The sequence below is a fragment of the Oculina patagonica genome, chromosome 3 (genome assembly GCF_052425735.1).
Source record: "Oculina patagonica isolate OP01 chromosome 3, crgOcupat, whole genome shotgun sequence".
Classification (NCBI taxonomy): Eukaryota; Metazoa; Cnidaria; class Anthozoa; order Scleractinia; family Oculinidae; genus Oculina; species Oculina patagonica.
The window spans coordinates 24,651,817-24,673,599 of NC_135760.1; the positions used below are offsets into that span (position 1 = coordinate 24,651,817).

Sequence of the window (21,783 nt, forward strand, 5' to 3'; positions counted from 1 at the left end):
TACATTAATTTTTACCCCAAAAGAGGCGGCTCCAGTTCTTCAGGTCAGGGGCCCGATCATCCAGATTACAAGAATAAGAGGGGGGCCCGCTATCGAAAATAATTTTTCTCAGGGCTACGGGCCTTGGTTTGGCCTGAAAATAAGGTGAGGCCCAGGCCCCCACCTGGATCCGCCACTGCCCAATGTAGTTTTGTGGTTAGATCAAATTGAATTGAGTGACGCATCCTCCAGAATCACTCTTCCATTGCCCGGCAATTCTTTGCATTGTGTATGAGTGCGTAGCGCGTATTAACTTTCTTTCACTAGTAAGGATCGTCAGTTTTGTCCAGATTCTTCATCTCATCCTCAAGTTCTTGAAGCAAAAGTTCAGCGTTTTTGTTTTCCTTTGCTGCCTGCTTGTAAAGCTCTCTTGCCTTTTCCCAGTTTTTGTCAACACCATAGCCGTAGTAATACATGTTCCCAAGATTGATCTGCAAGAAATAGAAATAATGCGTTGATTTAAAATGAAAGTTAGTATAGGAAATCGCACGACCTTGAGTACAATTCATGATCAATAGGTATGGGTGATATTTTGAAAATTCTCAAAATTGCACGAGCCTTTCTTCGAGTCAATTTCGGAAATTATCGGAAGTCTTGTGGTCAACTGAGGAAATCTTCGGAAGTCTTCGGGTCAACTTCGGAAAGAAAAATAACAGGTACTTCTAAGAAGTACAGTTTGGGATTAATTTTACTGCTCTCGTCCAATCAGAATCCAGTAATTTTGTTGAGTGTACTAATTTTTTTTTTTTTTGCAATAATGTTCTTTTAGTCTGTCTCACTGCCAATAATTTTTTAATATGATTATTTACAAATATATTCTTCATTACTCGTGAAGCAGCAAATTCCAACAGCGTTCAGAAGCGTGGCCCAACAGGGTGTTTAATTTAGAGAGTTCCTTTATTCCCATCACCGTCTCCATGACAATGTATTGATATTGTAAGGAGAAAATAGGTAGTGATAATTCTTAGGAACGACAGGGTCAAACTGGGAGATACAAACATCCTTCTTAGGGTCGTCACGAAATGCTTCCCTTCAAGTCACGCAACACAGATTACACTCATGCCCACTAATTGTGTGACCAGGGAATGTGTTGACGGACGATACTGTTAACAGCCTTTAAGTAGACTAGGGTGATGCTTGATAGATATCAACTGAATCATCTCACCTGAGCCAGTGCGTGACCTCGGTGAGCAGCAAGATCAAAATAATAAGCTGCCTTCTTCAAGTCATGCTTCACACCCATGCCAGCAAAGTAGTTTACTCCAACGTTATACTGGGCTGTTAGATAACCTAAAGAGTAAATATCGATCAAATGCTCAGTTATTTAAAGACCAGAATGTTAACGTTCCATCAACACAGACTTTATTTCTGGACCCACCAACTAGCTGACCAGGTGACTGACCGGCCGGCCAACCTGCCAACTGACACCTCAACCGATTGGCTGACAGATTTGCCAACCAACCAATCACTGCTCTCGCTTGCAAAACTTTGCAGATTATTGCACCCGCTTCACCCTTCCCACTATTTTTGCTTGTTTTCGTGCTTAGTATTCCCTCAGATAGTTGTTTTGGACCCTAAATTCTTTCAGTGTGACAGTGCTGGTTAGTGGCCGCTTGTTTTGATGGTTCCTGCTTCAAGGGTTGCCACAGATACCTCCTTGTGGCATATTGCTTTTGGCATCCAAAACAGGTTTATGTTGATATTTCAAAAGCCTTTGCACAGATAGGCTGATCATTACACAGTGGAATTATTTAACAGTTATTTCATAAGCGCGTGTTGGATATGAGATGGTAGGTAGCCAACACGGCGTGAAGCACTGAGTTGGCTATAACGATCTCATATCCAACAAGCGCGAGTGGAATAATTGTTTTATAAACAACACCAAAAGAATTGCAATATTTGAGGTCCCAGGCTATACTCATTAACACGTATCGGCTACCATATTTGTGGTCAATGGTATATGAGCTCATATACCATTGTATGTTAACCAATCAAAACTCAGGAATTGCAATATACCATTTCTAGTTTTTGATACAAAACAGTATAATTTCCGTACCTTGGTCTGCTGCAGCTTTGTAACAAGTGAATGATTTTTCATAGTCCTTTTCAACCCCTGTGCCTCGACTGTAAAATGCACCAAGAGACATAAGAGCAGAGACATCGCCTGAAGAGAGAAGATTCTGAGTGAAACACACATTTTAAACAATTTTTTCCTCTGCATACACAGCAGCCCTATGTTGCTAGTTGGCTTCTCTCGCTCAAGGCTAACAAGTTCTTATCTGAAAGAATCATACCATGTCAGGGGTGACATTTTTAAAAGAGATTTCATTACAGATCTCAAGTATGAGGGTTGCCAAAGGGGGTTGGAGGGGGGGGGGGGGTAATGATCCTAACTCCCATGCAAATTTTAACAAAATTCCTGTGCCACGTATACTTTAAACGACAGAATAGGCTTCTTTCAATATATTAAAATCAAGCTTGGTAGTGAAGTCTAGAGAAAATAAAAATAAATTAAAAAGAGATAAATAAACATGCTTGTAAAAGGCCTCTCTACCAATATATCCAAACAAGCCTATTAGTCATAGATCCAGAAGTCACATTTCTCTTTTAGCTCTTTTCATGCATCAAGGTCTAATGATTTCCCTTAGGGACTGGTCATAAATTAGAGGGGAGGAGGACTGGTGAATTTTTATTTTGGCCTACCAGTTTTGGGGAGACCCTCCCCATTTCAGGTGCAGAAAACTGTTGGCCCTCAAAAACAATTTATCAATGCTACCCCCCAGCATTATTTTGCCGTTACCCATTAAACACCTGGGTGGAGAGAGGCCAGAAACCCATAAGGGTTGAAACGTGTAACTCCCTATGATTCGCATGGTACAAAGCGTTTGAACATTCGTTTCCATTAAGTTCCATATTTGGAAAATCAGGCGAAAAAAATAACCAATCAAAATTGCAACATTTGGATTAAATTTAGCGCGTGCTAGCTCACGCTCGATGACGGATGAACAAGCTTGGTTGAATAAAATTAAATTTTGGTCAAACTCTTCTGTTTTATCGTCCTTAAGTAGTCTGTAGAACTTCACTTGGATACACTTAACGAATTTCTTTAGTTCCTGTAAGAAATTTACGTCATTTAGGTCGGAATCTAAGTAACTAACCGAAAAACCGAAAATGCTGTTGCGTGTCCCATTACGTGTGTAAAGCGTTCGTGTACAAACTCTTCGTGTATCCAAATATGGTACTTGGCAAAACTGAATATTCAAACGCTGTGAACGCGCGTTACACGTTTCAACCCTTATGGGTTTCTGGAGAGGCACAATGACAGTAAAGTGTCCTGCCCAAGAACACAACACAATGACCCTGGCCAGCGTTTGAAACGGGACAGTCCAGTGTGCTAACCAATAGGTCACCACGCCTTCCTTCCTTCCAGGTTTGTTAATAAGCATTTTGGATGCTACTTCCCCTTGAAACTCTTTAAACTTTACCAGGGGATCCAAAAGGAGGAACGAAAAGAATGTCAGATAGTGCAGTGTTACTAAAAGGATTTTTGCTTATAATTAGCATAATTATGCCTGCTTAGGCATTCTTAGGATATAAAAACCAACCTTTTTCAGCAGCTATCATGAAGTATTTAGCAGCCTTTGCAAGATCCGGTTTTCCTATCTCTCCATTGGTATACAAGTTTCCTTCAAAGACAGGAAATATTGATTGAACACATCGACCAAGAAAATGAAACAAATACCTTTTATTTCACATGCTAACTATTATGCCACCATGCCACGTACAATAATTTCTTCCCCAAATGCCTAGTACACTCGCCTTACCTACCAATCATAGTGTTTGCTTCCCTGATTCCATTCTTTGCACTGGCCTGAAAAAACAACAACAAGGAATTTCACATCACATACACTGTTATTTATAGCCAGGTATTGCATGCAATGGTCATGTACATGTAGCTGTGTACACATTTCACACTTGTGCTACTGAGTTAAAAATTGTCCCAAAAAGAAACTTGTTTCCCAGGCTGGACTCCAATTCTATGTCCACCTCTGTGGCCATACAGAAGGATAGCAAAAATTTAAACTGAACAATAACCCCTGTTGTTGACTGTACCTCATACAAACTGAGTGCCATCTTTACGTCCTTTGGCATTCCAGTGCCGTGGTGATATAACTGTGCGAGGGAAAACTGAAAAGGAAATGCTGGTTAGACACTGTAAATGTAAAATGGTTTGAGCCCAGGAATACAAGAGGTTCATCTAGTTGGATTGTTCAGGTCAGCAAGCTACTATAAGCACAAGGTTTCTTGACAAATTTCTGCATGTTAAAACGTCAGTCAAAAAGCAATCAATCAATCAAATCAGGACTTATTTTAATTTGGAATTTTAGTGTCAAGAAAATGCCAGTAATTTTGTATTACCTAGGAACTGTCTGGGAAACAAGAACAGTATTTTTAGGATTACCTTCTTAGGATTACCTTCACACTGATGATCACACAGTCTCTGGAGACAAAATGCAGTATCAAATTCTACAACCCATTTCATAAAGATACATGTATTACATTATGTAAAATATGTTTATTACCTGGGCAAATGGATGGCCCTGTTCTGCAAGCTCAGAAAACAACTTTCCAGCTTCAATAGGGTCTCTCTCTACTCCACCTTCCCCTGTAGAGGAAATGTCCAAAAGCATGAGCATAAAAGATGCATGTTAACCTGCATCGCAAAGGCCACATTGGAATCTATAAATGACACATTGTTAGTTTACAATATATTGCTTTGATTCATGCCCTTTGAGTTCAAGTATAAGTCAATAAATCTCTTATTGGCCAAGCTTGCTCAAGACTGCAGAGGCGGTGGAGCCTTTTAAGACGTAGGGGGCCAACGTACTCCAAAGCAAGGGCAAAATCCCTGGGGCACCCCCCTACTCAAATTTCCCAAAATGTCAGATTATCCATACCTCCCCCACCGAAGGGATTTTTCCTATGGACCCCCCCCCCCCCCAACCCACTCCACTGGAAATTCCAATTTAGCTTCGTTCATTTTCTTAAAGTTTTTGGCCTTTGGGACCCCTCCCATCCCCCAGGAATATCCAATCCCTTCTGTGGGAAGAGTATGCACCCTTCTGGAACCACATAATGAAAAACTGTACTGTATGTAGTCAACTAGTATGTAAGATGTTTTGTTCTTGAATGCAAAAAAAATTACCGGTAAATTTTGTCATTTGTCTGATTGACTGATATCCAGGCTTTTAGCCAGACAGGTGTTCAGGTGTCCTAAAGATGCCCTTTTTTTTATAGAAAATCAATTTGCTATATTTTTTTCAGCAAACTTGAACATCTTCACATTAATTTGCACTCAAAACGTTAGAAATACACCTTACATGAAATTTTGTCCTCAGACTAGCCCAGGAGGGTGGAGTCTTTGGCCTTATAGAAACTTTGAATGCCCACTTTTAAAAACCCTGGCTAAAAGCCTGCATGTATCAATATTGTAAGAAAGAACTTTTAAGTCTAGTACTCAAGGGTTAAATAGACTCAATGTGGTATAGAGACCTGTTTCTAGTAGTTTTCCATAGCTGTACATTCCATCTGGATTACCAGCCATTGCTGAAAATCTAAACAGAGGAGCAGCCAATTCAACTGCAACTTTTCCAACTACAAACAAGAAAAAAAGAGCAGTCATCAGTGTCATACAAAAAAGAAATAAAGCTTCATATTGGCCTCTTGTTATTTGAAATATATGATAATGAATATACAACGAAAAACACTCCAGAATTCAAGAGGGTTGGATTACAATACACATACACACTGTTTTCTACACAGTCTTACCTGATTCTTGGGTTTCAAAAATAAGTGCAGCAAGTCTGTAGACATCCTTTTCAGATACTGAAGTTAATAACAAAAAAATTCAAAGTAATTATGATCCCACTGCTACCAAATCAATGGAAGATGACTTGATATATACAGGGCTGTCATTCAGTTTTTAAGCAGACATTACATTGAAGTTATCACCCATAACTTAGTAGGAAATTTCTTGTGACAGATAGTTTCAAATGTGACTTCTCATTGTTAATATTCTTATACCTGCCAACTTTTTCTGGGTTAAAGGCGTGAGATTTTTATCCTGGGAGTGCCAGGATTTCCGAAGACAAACGACAATGTCCGAAGCCTCCTGAAGACGTCCGAGGTACTCCGGAGATATTCCGAACATATCCCGAGCCTAGTGAGTGGAAGAGTTTTGCTAAACACGACCCCGTTCAAAATGCTTTTCTCATCAAAACTCTGAGATTTCCGAGAAAGTATCGTCATTTACTCATTTTACATGAAGTTTTCGTTTCTCACATTGGTTTGAGTTTACATATTTTTGGAAAGTGTGTCCGTTTTGGTTGTAAACACTCGCATTTTTTGGCCAGGCGTAAGAAATTGGTTCGTAAGCGTGAGTTGGCGTGAGATCGAAGTTTTCAACTCGCAGGCGTGAGACTCATGCCTAAGGCGTGAGAGTTGGCAGGTATATATTCTTCAGAAATAACACTATTAGCCCCAGGCCATTACAATTATAAATTATCGCTGTAGATTTTGAATGTCATCAGCTGTCATTTGATCTTGTGGTTTTGTTTGTAACCTTGTTCCCAGAGTCTTCTCTGCGACGATTTTCAAAGAAGACCCTAGGGACAAGGTTGGTTTCATTCGCTCATTCCAGAGTTGTTTTGATCACCCTCCCTTCCTCCCTGGGTCTCCTCTCGAGTCCTCAGGCCCACTCGCTCATCAATAAAGATGCCCAAACTGATTCACTGGTTGTTGATCTTGTCTGTGGAGCATGGGGTGGGGGGGGGGCACTTACTATGAATGGGCTAATGGGTATGTGCCGCTGGATGGGGTCGCATTTTCACGACTGGACTGACTATAATGGGGTCGCCTTTTCAAGCATTTTTTATAGGGTGACTAGAATGGGGTCACACTTTTCCGGAGTACGAAAGAGAGTACAAAAATTCTGGCAAGTTTTGATTTATAAACGAAAAGATTCGCCGAAAAAAAATGTTACTGTTTTTATTGCTGTTGTTCAATAATAGACAAACGCGTTAAACGGCTCCCAGAAAGTGACTAAGTTAGGATCGTGAAAATTACATTTTCCCATAATTGACTAAGATGGGGTATATAATTGGCCATAGAATATGACTATAATGGGGTAGGGGTTCTGAGATGCCAGCGGCACATACCCAACAAAAATTGACCCAAGTACCCCCCCCCCCCCGGGCTGTGGAGGCATGCGGGGAGGGACATGGGATGGGACATGGGATAATTGGAAAAACTTACGTCCCTCTGCAGTTCTTGTTACTGACACAGATAACACTTCTCCTTTCCAGTGTTTGATCAGTGCTTCTAGAACTTTCAGATGGTGTTCCAAAGAACTTTGATTAAGGGATTCTTGTAACTTGTCTTTTATTAGGTTTGAAAGGTTTTCAAATGCTGCAAGAGACAAGAGGAACAATCAAGGATATTTAACATTAACACTAAAAACACAGTCAAAGAGAAACCTGAGGGTAATGTCCTGTATGAAACAAACAACTGGATATGCTCAACAAACCTTGTAGCCCTGACAATTTGGCTTTTCTGTTTTTTTTTTGTTATGTAGCTAAATGAGGTTAACCTCAAAGGCAATGCTGATCAGTGGTCATCCCTCTACGTGGCTTAGGGACAACCTTTCAGCCATCTGCTAGGGGCACCTAGGCTCGATTTCCACCGGAGGGTGTAATTTGCAGGTTGCAGGTTGCAGGTTGCAGGTTGAAGGTTACAGGTCAGGATTTCGCTTAAATGTGGAAAGAGTTGGAAAGCTTTTTTGTTTTGTTGTTTTACACTTACGCGACAGCGCCTAAAAAAACCCGGAAGTTGAGATTTCCGAGAGTCTATTAGTGTATTGGTTGACGGTTAATGATCAACTCTGCACGTGGTCCTTTGGCAAAGCTTATGCACGAGTTCTGAGGAATCGTGGCTGATCGCTTAGCGAAGAATTTGCACGAAAGTCTGGGAAATTTAAATGGCTTTATGTTAATTATTGTAGAGATCAGTAGGGATACGAGAGCAAAACTTATTATCGTGAACTTGAACCTTCAGTTGCCGCACATTGTAAGGTCAAAGTAGTGCCGATTGTTTAAAAGTAATTTGAATAATAAACGTCGTTAATAAGTTTAACACATCAGTGGCAAATTATTCACAGCTCGTATCGAATCGTGACTGATCGTTAGACATCTACTTCGGTTGTTTACGTTGGTGTTTATGTTGATGTATGGTATTCGTCAGCAAAGTAAATTTACACAAATGTCCGGGTAATTTAAATACTTTTATGATAATTAACTTCGAGATCAACAGGGTTACAACAGCAACAATTATTATCGTGAATTTGAATCTTCTATTGTTTCAATAACAATTCCAAGTTCTAAGGTAATCAAAGTAGTGCCGATTGTTTAGAAAGTACATATTGAAATGTAATAAACTTTAATAATAAAGTTGACGTTTCTATTTCATGTTTTCTGTCTTCTCTAGCCGATACCAACTAAAGTTAAAGGGAAAGGTTCGGGCCAATCAACTCTATTTTATATTGTTCATAGCCTGCACGTACATTAATAAGAGCATAAGTCCAACCTGCAACCTGCAAATTACACCCTCCGGATTTCCACGTTATCATGAACATGTCAATTTCCCTTGGAAATTTTCCAAACTCCTAACACTCTTTACCTCTCCCTTGGATGTCCAAGGGAGAAGTGCACATATGAAGTGGAATGGCCCCTTGTGTAGCAGAGATAACAGTGGTGGATGTAGAGGAGAGGGGGGGGGGAGTGGGGTCACCACATACATCTCTCTCCACAGCAAAAAAAGGTACTTGTCCTTCCAGGTTCTTTCCACAGTTGAGAACTTGACGTGAAATCCTTGCTCCTATCTAGGATTTGTGCATAATCTGAGGGGTGTCGAATGGTAAATGTGAGACTTTGCGAGACGGTGAGACTGACATCTTTTCTGCAAGCCCGAGACCTTTTTTCGACTATTTTGCTTGTTTACAAGCAGAAGTAGGAGATTAGGAGTGATGTGGGCAAAATTTGGAACATTCTTGTCTACTCTCAAGGGACTTTTTTAATTTCTCAAGGGACTGTTTTAATTTCTCAAGGGAGTTCTTTCCGCTTAGTGGGCGATGAAAGGGTCTCTTATTATTATTGCGTCAACACTTCCGATCTCGTGTTAACGACGTGACTTGTCACATATTCCGCTGTAGGTGATGAAAGGGTCTCTCATTAGTATTGCGTCAACAATTGCGATCTCGTGTTAAAAACGTGACTTGTCACATGTATAAACGTTATATAACAGTTATTTTTATGCGTGAGTATCTCAAATGAGATATGACACAACTAATCGAGAATGTGAGTGGTTCAGTGTTTCACAGTCTAAAGCGTACTATACTAGTACAAGCGTCTCACTCACTGAAGCCGGGCGCTAATATTTAACCTAAAATGATTAAGAACGGAAATTATCTTTTCTTTCACAAACTATTCGTCGAATACACTCCCTTTGTTCGTCTTTAAATGTTTTGTGAACAAAACTCTTGAGAGATTTTCTAAAACCTAGAAGAACTCGCTTTCTACTTCATTCCGCTCAACCTGCGCTCAACACCCGCCATGATAACAATTGTTTTTGTCTACGTGCGATATTTTTGGACCGGAAATTAGACTTGAACTCCATTAGCCGCTGTGGGTGATGAAAGGGTATCTCATTAGTATTGCGTCAACATTTGCTATCTCGTGTTAAAAACGTGACTTGTCACATGTATAAACGTTATATAACAATTATTTTTATGCGTGAGTATCTCAAATCCGATATGACACAACTAAGGATTTGTTTTCGCGACAATCGATTGCGTTAGTCACGCTTAACACGAGTGAATAATCATTTATTCGCGTTCTCAATTCAAGGGATTTCTTTTCGGTGTGGGTGAACAATGCGTCAGTCAACACTTGAAGGCAACGTATAAGTCGCGCTAATATTTAACCTAAAGGATTTGTTTTCGCGACAATCGATTGCGTTAGTCACGCTAAACACGAGTAAATAATCATTCGCGTTCTCAATTCAAGGGATTTCTTTTCGGTGTGGGTGAACAAAGCGTCAGCCAACACTTGAAGGCAATGTATAAGTCTTTCACAGACTAAAGCGACGCTAATATGTAACCAAGAACGTAAGGACGCAAGTTTGGACTGGTACAAGCGTCTAACACACTAAAGGAGCTCGCTAATATTTAACCTAAAACGATTAAGAATGCAAATTTGTACTTTTACAAGTCTTTCACATTCGCGACAATCGATTGCGTTAGTCTCGCTAAACACGAGTAAATAATCATTTATTCGCGTTCTTCTTACACCGAGGATGAGGCAACATGCTTGTCCCAACTTTCAAGAAACTCTTTTCAGCGATAATATTTATTTATTTTAAAATTCCGCCGTAGCACGGAAAAATGAATGTTTCGCACATTTTATCGGGCAAAAGACGAGAAAAATACGCATAAGACTCACATTACGAGCTGATCGGATGGTTTTTAAAATTTGATTTCTGCAAAGGCTGATTTTGTGTAAGGCTCAGGTCAGTCATTTAAAGGTCGTAGTTTTCGTCACTGGCACGATCGTCTGGCGTCTTTGGTGGTGTGATGTAATACTCTTCGACACCACTGGTGATAGATCACGCTCTTACCGAATCCCATCGGAAGCACCGCCAAATCATCTTTTCTTTTACAAACTATTCGTCGAATACCCTCCCTTTGTTCGTCTTTAAATGTTTTGTGAACAAAACTCTTGAGAGATTTTCTAAAACCTAGAAGAACTCGCTTTCTACTTCATTCCGCTCAACCTGCGCTCATCACCCGCCATGATAACAATTGTTTTTGTCTACGTGAGATATTTTTGGACCGGAAATTAGACTTGAACTCCATTAGCCGCTGTGGGTGATGAAAGGGTATCTCATTAGTATTGCGTCAACATTTGCTATCTCGTGTTAAAAACGTGACTTGTCACATGTATAAACGTTATATAACAATTATTTTTATGCGTGAGTATCTCAAATCAGATATTTTCGCGACAATCGATTGCGTTAGTCACGCTTAACACGAGTGAATAATCATTTATTCGCGTTCTCAATTCAAGGGATTTCTTTTCGGTGTGGGTGAACAATGCGTCAGTCAACACTTGAAGGCAACGTATAAGTCGCGCTAATATTTAACCTAAAGGATTTGTTTTCGCGACAATCGATTGCGTTAGTCACGCTAAACACGAGTAAATAATCATTCGCGTTCTCAATTCAAGGGATTTCTTTTCGGTGTGGGTGAACAAAGCGTCAGCCAACACTTGAAGGCAATGTATAAGTCTTTCACAGACTAAAGCGACGCTAATATGTAACCAAGAACGTAAGAACGCAAGTTTGGACTGGTACAAGCGTCTAACACACTAAAGGAGCGCTAATATTTAACCTAAAACGATTAAGAACGCAAATTTGTACTTTTACAAGTCTTTCACATTCGCGACAATCGATTGCGTTAGTCTCGCTAAACACGAGTAAATAATCATTTATTCGCGTTCTCAATTCTAGGGATTTCTTTTCGGTGTGGGCCGGGGGTGTGGGTATATATGAAGAATGTATTGAACCGCTGAACTGTTTGTTTGCTTTAGTAGGCCGGAATAAGCGTAAACGCGACACGAGTACTACAGTATATTCAATGTGTTTTCGATTGGGTTTTCTTTGGCTCCTTAATTTGCGGTTGAGTTTTGTAAACAGCGCGTTGTTGACTTCTAGGTTTCAGTTTTAATTTAGAATGTGATGTGGAAGTGTAAAGTATTCAGGTAAGCTAAGTTATTTTCAAGACTTCCACTCCTAAACAACATGAAAAGCGTCTTTCACCCTTTAGCAAAACACTACTCCATACCACAATTGACAGCCAACAGATAGACCATAGCAAAATAGTCGTAGTCTCATAGAGACCTTTGATTAGCCTTGCAAAAGAAATCGAGACACCAAGAAGGCGTCAAAGAAAAATTCGAGACAACGAGACCCCTGAGATTTGGTTAAAATTTTGTGAGACATGCATTTTTTTAAGGACCATTCACCACCCCTAATCTGGGTCTTCGCATTTTAATCCCACCTCCCCCAGCATGCCTCCCTGGCACCCAGGAGGGGTGGGTGGGTAGTAGTTGGTTAGCGAGGGGAGGGGTGGTTTCCAGTTCATTAAAGCTCTAAGAAACAAGCACTGCCTTACAGATTCACTTACTGATTTCTTGATTACTGTAAGAGCTGAAGCCACTCGTTAAAAGTCTGTTTTCTCGTGATCTCACAAAATTTCCCATTCCGTGCATTCCAAACGTAATCGAAAACAGAGGCGATCCTCTCCTTTCTAGCGCTAAATAACTCAAGCTGCATCTGTGATATTCCACTACACACCGTTTCCTCAGAAAACAATGGATCCCATCGGCAACGATTGGACGACAAAGCTGAGAAATCCGAAAACAGCGAAAGCTGGCCGCCATGTTTGCCGCCATGTTGGAATCGTATGAGCCCGCGGTTTCGAGACGATAAGTATTTACTTTAGTCCTTGCAGGGTCAGGGTGGGGAAAGTAAAAACAGGGGGAGTTTCGTCAATGACAGATTGTAAAAACAGATAATTTTCTGTGTATTTTGACTTTTTCCCTTTAATTTAATCACATTTACTAGCATCTTGCTGATTTCTAACATTAAATTGAGCTACCCAGATACATCTTAGTAAACTCTACCTGACCCACCCCTCGCTAGAACAGACAATTTGCTGTTTGCGTGCGGACCATTTGAAATTTTCTTGGATTGCTTTGAAAAGGGGATAGTGGAGGATTTGATTTCTATGTTATCATTGGATGTTTTTTTGCCGAAACGATGAACAAATTATGTTAAGGATGACAAGCTCTTCTGAAAGGATTGGTTTTCTTCCTGCCTACAAATAGGAAAACTCCACAGTTTTAGAAAGGCTTCGTTCAGTTCGTTCGTTCTTTTGACAGACCGACATGGACAACAATAACAGCATACCTTACGGGTCGATTTCTTGGGACAATGAAGATACGTTTCCTACGACGAATCAACAAAGGGAAGCCCAACGAATCCCTCCACTTAGACCTCCCATTTCAACTGGCAGTAATGGTTTAAGATATTCCTTACGAGGGCCACATTTTCCACCACCACAACAAAGAACTGATGGTGTCGGAATTTCCAGAAATTTAGAATTATCCAATCGTCTCCAACAGGCAGAAACAACGCATTCAAACTTTCAGCAACCAAGTAGTTCTAGCACAAGTTCTCCTCCGTATGAGAGATATTTTTCACTGCGACCTTCGCGAAGCACTTCTCATGTACACATGCATTCTACAGAATCACAATCTCCAAACAGTATTAATTCAAGTATTGAAGGTGAAGCTTATGCCACTTTATATGCTAACCCTTCACCTGGGTCAAGTTCTAATAACCCTGGAATGGCCTCTGTGTCAGAGAATCCCAATTTTTCAGCCACTAGTATTTATACTGAAAATGCTTGCAATAATAATATAGAGATGACTCGAGGACTGACTAGTGCAGGGTAAGTGAACAGCGAACACTATTTTCTAAGTGGCTAGCTCTGTTTGCATTCTTTAATGTGTGGTTCCAGAAAAAGTCCATACTCCCCCCACAGAATAGGCTCAGTTTCCAGAGGATTGTGGGTGCACTGAAACCCCCCACAGCTGAAAACTCAGCCTACCCACAGAAGGGATTGGAAATTCCTGGGGGTGGGAGGGGTCTCAAAGGCCAAAACTTTAAGGAAATGTGTGAGGGCTATTCCGCTTTTGTTGTAAACTTTCGCCGGTGGGGGTTCATAGGAAAAATACCTTCTTTGGGGAAGGTATGTGTTCCATCGAACAAAGGACAAGCCACACAGAGGTTCAACAATCGTATTAATGATAATAATTTGATCTAAAATACAAAATAAATAAAACTATGTTAGCGCTAGCTAACAACATAACTTGAACACATACAACTTGTAGGAAACTAACAAAAACAATGATAAACTGTATACAACTCACTTTTTATGTTGCCTCTGTACGGCGCTAACTGTGGTACTGATTTCGTTCTGATTTCGGCTGTTTATTAATACTTATCTGTTCATAAATGGTTAGCTAAAACTGGTTAGCACTGAGTTGTGTGATCAACTGAACTAAAAAAACAGTTAATTACGCTACTTGAGCGAGTTCATACGCAATCGTTCACATGGGACTGTGAGTTGACTGTTTATTTCAAACAAGCGTGCGCACAACATAAACTGCAACAATGCGCATGCCCAATTACAAAACTTTTATCACCGAAACAGTATAGGTAATTTATTTATGGCACTACACGATCTTTCAAAAGATTTTTGAAGGGGTTAGGGGAAAATTTGGCTTTTTTCCTTGTGAAGAGCGAGAGTGGAGAAAGAATGGGTAAACTCAGGAAGGTGGAGAGGATGCCTCCGCGCTTTCCTCGCCAAAGGGAAGCGCAGATGCGCCACATTTTCAATATTTAATACAGTTATTTATTTCTTTTTTCAAAGGAGCTATGAAAGGATTCATGCAAGCAGAACAAAACGGAAAAGTGATGAAGGGTAGGCCAATCAAGGCATTTTGTTTTTTCTTTAAGACCTGATTCTTCTTAAACAGATTTCCAGACATTTCTCCATGGAAGTTTAAAATGTTTAAATATCCTGTGCAATCCATATCTTTTTGTCCTTTTTAATTTGTTTTAGCCAAGATGGTCCAACAAGCAAACAGTTTCTGTCAGAGGAAAGAATGGCAGCAAGGATGCACAATTTGAGAATAAGCAGTGACCACAATTACCCTGTAAACATTATGCAACGTTTTATGGACAGTTTTACTGCAAATCAGGCATCTGGAAGTTCTGAAAGTCAAATTGATGATGACGATGATGAATTTGAAAATGCAGATGAAACGCAAAGAAGGTGAGCAAAACATCGAAGGGAAAGTGTTGTGAATCGGCATGTGTGCTTTTGCTCTCCATACTTCTAGACTTACTCTCAAGCAATTTTTGCAACACTATTGATTTACCTTCCCTGCATCTCTATGTGATGACACTTGAAGAGATTTTCAGGTCAAGCCTAGCTGGGGTAATTGCCCTAGTTGCCTCATATTATGGAACTGCTCCAGGGACAATCACTATTACAAATATGCTTTTTTATTATAATTTCAACAAATTTTCACTATGCCATATAATGGTCAGAAAGTCATTGTTATCAGTCATCCATACGTAACAGAATGATATCCTGTGATAGTTTTCCAAGATTTGTTCAAAGTCTCGCAAAGCATTGGATAACCATTAGTGTTTACTTACAACGGGCGTAGAATTAGAGGTGTTTATTACAGCTTGTTGAACACAACTCGCTTGACAGCATAACAACTCCAACTCCCCCATTGTCCCCAGTCCCTCTCACTATACAGGCCCAGTTGGGTCCAGATTTCCACCCCCAAAACAGTTTTCTAGCTGTAAATAAAAATCAGTCCTGCTTAATCCTGCGGAATATCGTCAGATTTTAGCCTAAATACCGGTACTAGTCTGATTTTAGGTCTATGGCCTCATCAGCTAGGTATCAAGCAATATTCCATGTGATTTTGCAGGATAATTGTTAATTAGTATCAATTTACAGACAAGCTTGTTCCTTTTTTTTCTGCAGGACAGACAACCTACCCGTGTTTGTTCTGTCATCACATGTGAAGGATGCTGTAGCCAAACCTGATCCAATTATTCCAGAAGCCATCTATAGGCAGCTGTAAGTTGTTTTGCACTGTATTTTCTCCTTGTTGTATTTGTTGGAAGTTCCAACTGACTCATAGCTGTAGTTTAGTCCCTTGGCATAAAGCACTTTTCTTTGTTCGGAATACTTTTGTGATGACAGAGATTCTTGTCCTATCATTGCAAGGATCAACTGTTTCAACCAGAGATGGCTAGGAAGATTATTGAACTTTGTACCGCGCATTCATGTGTCACACACTCACGCACTTATTAGGACATGTGCACTTGTAAGTAGGCAGAGGATTAAACATGGCCATTGACAAAAACATGTTAAAGTGTCTTGTTTGGTTTCGACAATGTAACATGGTATCAGAACAAGCAACAGATTCCCCTTCTCACCACGCATAACACCCGGGGGGGGGGGGGGACTCCCATATAAGAGTGACGGGGATGCTCGTCGTCTCGCTTAGGGGTATAAATTTCGGACTTTGGGTCTCGCTTAGGGTGTTCTGGGGAAAATGCAAGAAAATGACAATATTTTTAGCCGTCAGGGTCTCGTTTAGGGTTGCACATGATGAAATATACAAATATAAGTTCTTTTTCTCAGAATTTTGGTATCTTTTAGGGGTCTAAAATAGCTTGAGCACGCCCAGATTGGTCTCTTTTAGGGGTTCTTTTCAAAGTTTCCGACGAGCATCCCCGTCCCTTTAATATGGGAGTCCCCCCCCCCCGGGCATAACAGTACCTAGGATAAATTCCCTCCTTAAGTGAAGGGGCTAAGAATGTGAGGTACAATGTTCAATAACACAACAGAAGACACTAGAAACAAATTAACCCAAATAACTTGTAGTTGAAATGATTAATCCCAACAGCCTCAGGCTTAGCTGATTTAATATAATATTATACTGTCATGAACTGCTCAAAGAATCCTGTGCCCCAGATTGGTCAGTTCATCAGTTCATTGTAATTTGATAAAGTACGCTGTCAACCTCACATGTGCGCTTTTTTGAGTTCTAATGCATGTGGCTTATGTCATGAGTTTAGGACCTGCAAGTTTTTGAACATTTTATAAAGGAAATAGTATACTTGCTCCTTGTGCATAATGCTGAGTTATATATAAGCAGAAATGTGTGAGAAGCAGTTGGCTGCATCTTGTGCTACTCTGTAATGTATGCTTCTCTCTTGTTCTTAAATATTCTCACATGCTTATATAACTCTTAAAGGATGCCTGTGCACTAGGCAATATGGACACTTTCATGGCTTCATTTTTTTATTCTGACTTGCAATATTTTGTTTTATAATTTTACAGAAGCAAGCCTTGTTTAGCTGTTGTTCCTTGGAAAGGTCCTGATGAAAGGTTTTCCTTTTCAACCCAAAGTAAACCAGAAGACCAGGTAGTTGAGTTAATTTGTTACTATTGAAACTAAGTCGAGACATGACTACAGAATCGTGATGTTAACTTGCTAACACTCAACACATGGTCTATACTCTTAATGAACCTGGCCTCTCATACAGCCACCAAAAAGCAAACTTAAGCTAAATTTGCCTCAGTAACTGACAAAATTTGATGGAAAGGGTTAACTTGAAAACAAGGAAGATACAGGAGACTATGTATGCTCAGTGTTCTGAATTGAACCCATTACACCAGTAGGTCTATTGAGGGAAGAGAAGGCTGCAGTCTTGGCCATATGCCACCTTGTTACCCCCCAGGAGGGAGGGAGGGCTACTCCAAAATATTTTATACAGGGAGGCTCCACCCTGTGGTTCAAACCCTTGCTCTTTTACATACCACTTTTGACAGAAAAGGTAAAATCCTTTCATATACCTTTGATAGGAGAATGGTACACATTTAACATACATATACACAGTAGGGATACCAAATCTATTTTTTAGTTACCTTTCACTTTAATAACCTCTTAAACCATTTGGTGGGTCTGTTCCTGACATTTTGAAAGAAAGGCACCCCTTTCAGGCAGAGCTTCCCACATAGTGCACTATAGGGTGAACCTCTGGTCCCTTCCCCCCTCTGCATGCTTGTTACACCTGTACACTGATGCCAATTTTCTTGGTGCTGTTAGGACAAGAACGAAAATGAGACAAGTAGCAGCAGTAGCAGTTCATGTACCAGCCTCATCATGGAAAGTATGCCAGAGACTGAACATTTTCAAGACAAAGGGTGAGTTCATTATTTTGCACTGATGTTAAAATGGCAGTGCAGTAACCATTTAACGAAGTGTCAAATTTCACTTAGAACCTGCTGTTCTGATTAATAATCATCATTATTTTAACCATTCTCCTGGTGAAGAACTGGGCTGTGCTGTTCTGATACAGTGGTCAAAATTCTTGGAAAACAAAAAGCTGTTTATTGAAGAGGCTGAAAAAAAAATATATCAGTCAAAAATATTTTTCAGTAGGAATGGCAGCTGATAACATCAGGAAACAAGATGTCCCATCAGAATTCGATTACTAGACAAAATTATTATTACAGTTGAAGGACCTTAGTCAGCCACACCTTTGTTTTTGTTTACATACAAGAGTTTTACATACGACAGTGTCTAAATGAAAGAGATAACTATAAAACTGTTAAAGGTAATTGAACAGACTCCCAGTAACACAACATACAGCAATGTAATAAGATTTCGCTGCACTATACAACTTTTATAATTTTGAATGCATCAAATATGGCGGAGGCTGACTAAGGTCCTTCAACACCTGAAATTCTCTGTCAAAAATAAACTCAAAATTGCTTGGTTTGATTAAACAAAATAACCTATTTTTACGATATATGCCAATTTGGTCCACATCTACCGGTAGCTACATTTAATGTTTTATCGGTGGTGTAGTTTTGCTATGCTGAGACAGTGCTTAATTATTTGTTTGAATTTTTTTTCAGTATTCATCATGTTGAGATTGTTGGCGAATGCAGCACGTTCAATTTTGAAGACGATGATATGGAGCTATAAAAATGTTATTAATAATTTATTCTAACTTGTAATTTATTGTAAAAAGCATGTTGATTATTGAATGTAATCTTTCTTTCTTCAAGGGAATATTTCCAGAACTGTTATATATTGTCAAACACACTTGTTTTTCAAATTAAAAAATTATGTGACTATTATGCTGTTTTTTATGTTTTTCTGGTTTTCATTGTTTAACGTTTGTGGTTTTGTTTATTCTTAACATTAGAGCTATAAACCAGCAAAATTGTGAATTGAGTAATTTAAGAGGCATCCAAATCCTGTTACACTCTGTTCTTTTTAAAATGTTTCAAATTTTCTTTTAAGGTAGCAACCACATGACAGATCCACTGAATACCTTGTTATTACTTATTTTCACGGGAACTTGATTTCATGAAAATGGAACGGGCATATTTTGTGGGACTAAATTTTTGCAATTTGGCCAAAAAATAAGCTTAAGGCATTAAAACTATGTTTAAAATAAATACCGTATTTATTCGATTAAGCCCCCTGGGCGCTTATTAAATTTTTTGACCTTGAGTGGGCGCTTATTCGGGGTGGGCGCTTACTCGAGGCTGGGCCCTTATTAAATGTTCACGATTTTTAGTAAATGGTAAGTTTATTTTCGTAACAAAACAATAAATAACAACAAAACTGAAGATGTACCAGAGTAGAATTTTAACTGTTCATTGGAAGTTTCTGTAAAATACTATGAAATCCGCGCGTTGGTCATGGGGGGAAGTCTTCTTAGTAGTACTTAGTCAATTTCAATAATCAATACTCCACTTGTGCACTTCAGTTTTTTGTGGGGGGTGGGGGGTGGGCGCTTATTCGAGGCTGGGCGCTTATTCGAGGTTGGGCGCTTAATCAAATAAATACGGTATTCGCAGGTTTTTGGAAACCGCAGTAACTTACGAAAATTAAATCCCGCAAAAATAAATGACAGTAAGGTAATTATTCAGAAGGACAAGAAATACAAAATTAAACTGTGTTTCTTTGTCTAGTGCTACCTATCTGACAATTATTTTATTATTACAAACATATTTAATACACTGTAACAAACAGATTAGAATTGGTAGCTCAAGTGTGAATTTAGTCACAAACACAAAGCAAGTTAATAAACCCCACAACAAGGAATTCAGATTTTAGTTTTTGCAATCTCTCCAGACCCTTTTACAGAGGGCACGTTTTGCAGCATACAAAAAACTGAATCCTTTGAAAGAGTCTTACAAACGTTTTATCAGTTTATGAATTATCAGAAACTATCTACCTCTTGGTTTTGAAAATATGACATCTTAGAAAACAAGGAGGATCATAAAAAAATTACCTTTTAAGTTCATTTATGATACATAGCTATATTTACAATAGCCTGAATTTAAGACATCCCTCTGTGCTTGCCTGCTTGCCAGAAGGGACGCAGACGTCCCTTCTGGCAAGCAGGCGAGCACAGAGGGATGTCTTAAATTCAGGCTATATTTACAATGGGTCTTTGGAGACGTTGGATCTTTGGCTCTGTCTATACAATGTGCTTGAACTGAATCATTGTAAAGTTTCATTAAGCCCCCTTAAGAACTTCAATGTTTTCTAATGTGTCCACAAAAAAAACTAACAAATTTCTCAATCTGAGATCTGATTGGTTATTAGCAGGACTTATTTGAATACAGTCAAAGCTCTCGTAAGCGGACACCCTCGGGACGCGAAAAAAGTGTCCGTAACTGGAGCTGGCCGCTTACGAGAATGGTTCTCGTTAGCGGCCACTAGAGGTGTAAGGGATAAATGGCCGCTTTAAGGAGCTTGTCCAGCTAACAATAACCGGACGGACGTGGATGACGAAAAAACAAGCACTGAAATATGGTACTGTAATTACTGTAAAATCATTGTGACGAACGGTGATGTGAAGTTCATTGATAAAAATAAGATAAAGAGGTTGTAAATAGGATTTTTTGGGGGTTGTCCGCTTACGTAATCTCTGAAAGTGTCCGCGGCCGCTTACGGGAATGTCCGCTTACGAGAATGTAAAAATACAGTGTTTGTATGGGAGTTTAAACGGGGTTTGCAACAAGGCGGCCGTAAGTAGAGCTGTCTGCCTATGAGAGTGTCCGTTCAGAGAGCTTCGACTGTACTAACTAATACAATAGAAACCATTTCTTAAACCCTCCATCCATCAAACCTCCTGATAACTCAAAGCAAGTTGTTTTACTTGCTTTACTCCAGGCTGCATTGTATGTAGTTTTCGCTGAACATCTCCGTGTGGATTTCAAAATTGCATGGCGTTCTGGCATGTGATAGTAGTCGGCACATTTTAACTGGCGTAGAGATGACTATTTTAGGTACGAAAAAAAAAAAAACGACCTTGGCGTAGACCTAAAAAGTCCCAATTTTTCAAACAATTTTCAATTCCCTTGAAGTTTTGAGAAATCAGTATACTATGCTTATCAGTTGAGTATGTCGCGAGGGAAGTTTTGCACTCAAGTTTTACCGTTAAAACTCTGCTGTTGTCAGGGGCGACAGAGCTAGTTTCCATAATTGGAAACATCTCGTGCTATTGACGTCAGCAGCCCCGTTTGCGCGAAAGTTGAATCACTTAAAAGTGCAACAGACTGCTGACATCAGTAGCACGAGATGTTTCCAATTATGGAAACTAGCTCTGTCGCCCCTGACAACAGCAGAGTTTTAACAGTAAAACTTGAGTGCAAAACTTCCCTTGTTGCATACTCAACTGATAAGCATAGTACCAATCTAAGACAGTTTGTGCATCACATCATAATGGAGTGGTAAATGGTCAGTATACATAACACATGTACACAGTGTTATTGTTGCTCTTAAAGTAATGGATTATTTTTCCCTTAAATTTTGTTATACGATGGAAGGTGAAGTCTCCACCAGACATAAAGTCCCATACCACAATGTCTTTATCAGTTTCAGTAGCATAATGCAACAATGGAATGTTTAATAGCCTATTGTACAAAAGTCTCTTGTTGAAGCT

General features: G+C 39.6%; 2 protein-coding genes across 2 annotated transcripts; one reads left to right on the top strand and one right to left on the bottom strand.

Annotated features, from left to right (window-relative positions):
* Positions 1-6: 6 nt before the first annotated feature.
* On the bottom strand, positions 7-12,617 carry LOC144647166 (uncharacterized). The gene is made up of 11 exons (XM_078506923.1): positions 12,335-12,617; positions 7,354-7,506; positions 5,869-5,925; positions 5,593-5,694; positions 4,623-4,705; positions 4,153-4,227; positions 3,868-3,910; positions 3,645-3,725; positions 2,096-2,203; positions 1,205-1,329; positions 7-470 (listed from the first exon to the last, which is right to left on the bottom strand). The coding sequence occupies exons 1-11, from the start codon at positions 12,600-12,602 to the stop codon at positions 303-305; spliced, it is 1,263 nt and encodes a 420-aa protein (XP_078363049.1). The 5' UTR covers positions 12,603-12,617; the 3' UTR covers positions 7-302.
* A 264-nt stretch (positions 12,618-12,881) lies between these two features.
* Positions 12,882-18,971, top strand: LOC144647182 (uncharacterized). The gene is made up of 7 exons (XM_078506943.1): positions 12,882-13,663; positions 14,648-14,698; positions 14,840-15,052; positions 15,782-15,877; positions 17,150-17,234; positions 17,919-18,016; positions 18,734-18,971. Exons 1-7 carry the CDS (start codon positions 13,098-13,100, stop codon positions 18,801-18,803), a joined length of 1,179 nt encoding a protein of 392 aa, XP_078363069.1. The 5' UTR covers positions 12,882-13,097; the 3' UTR covers positions 18,804-18,971.
* Positions 18,972-21,783: the final 2,812 nt, after the last annotated feature.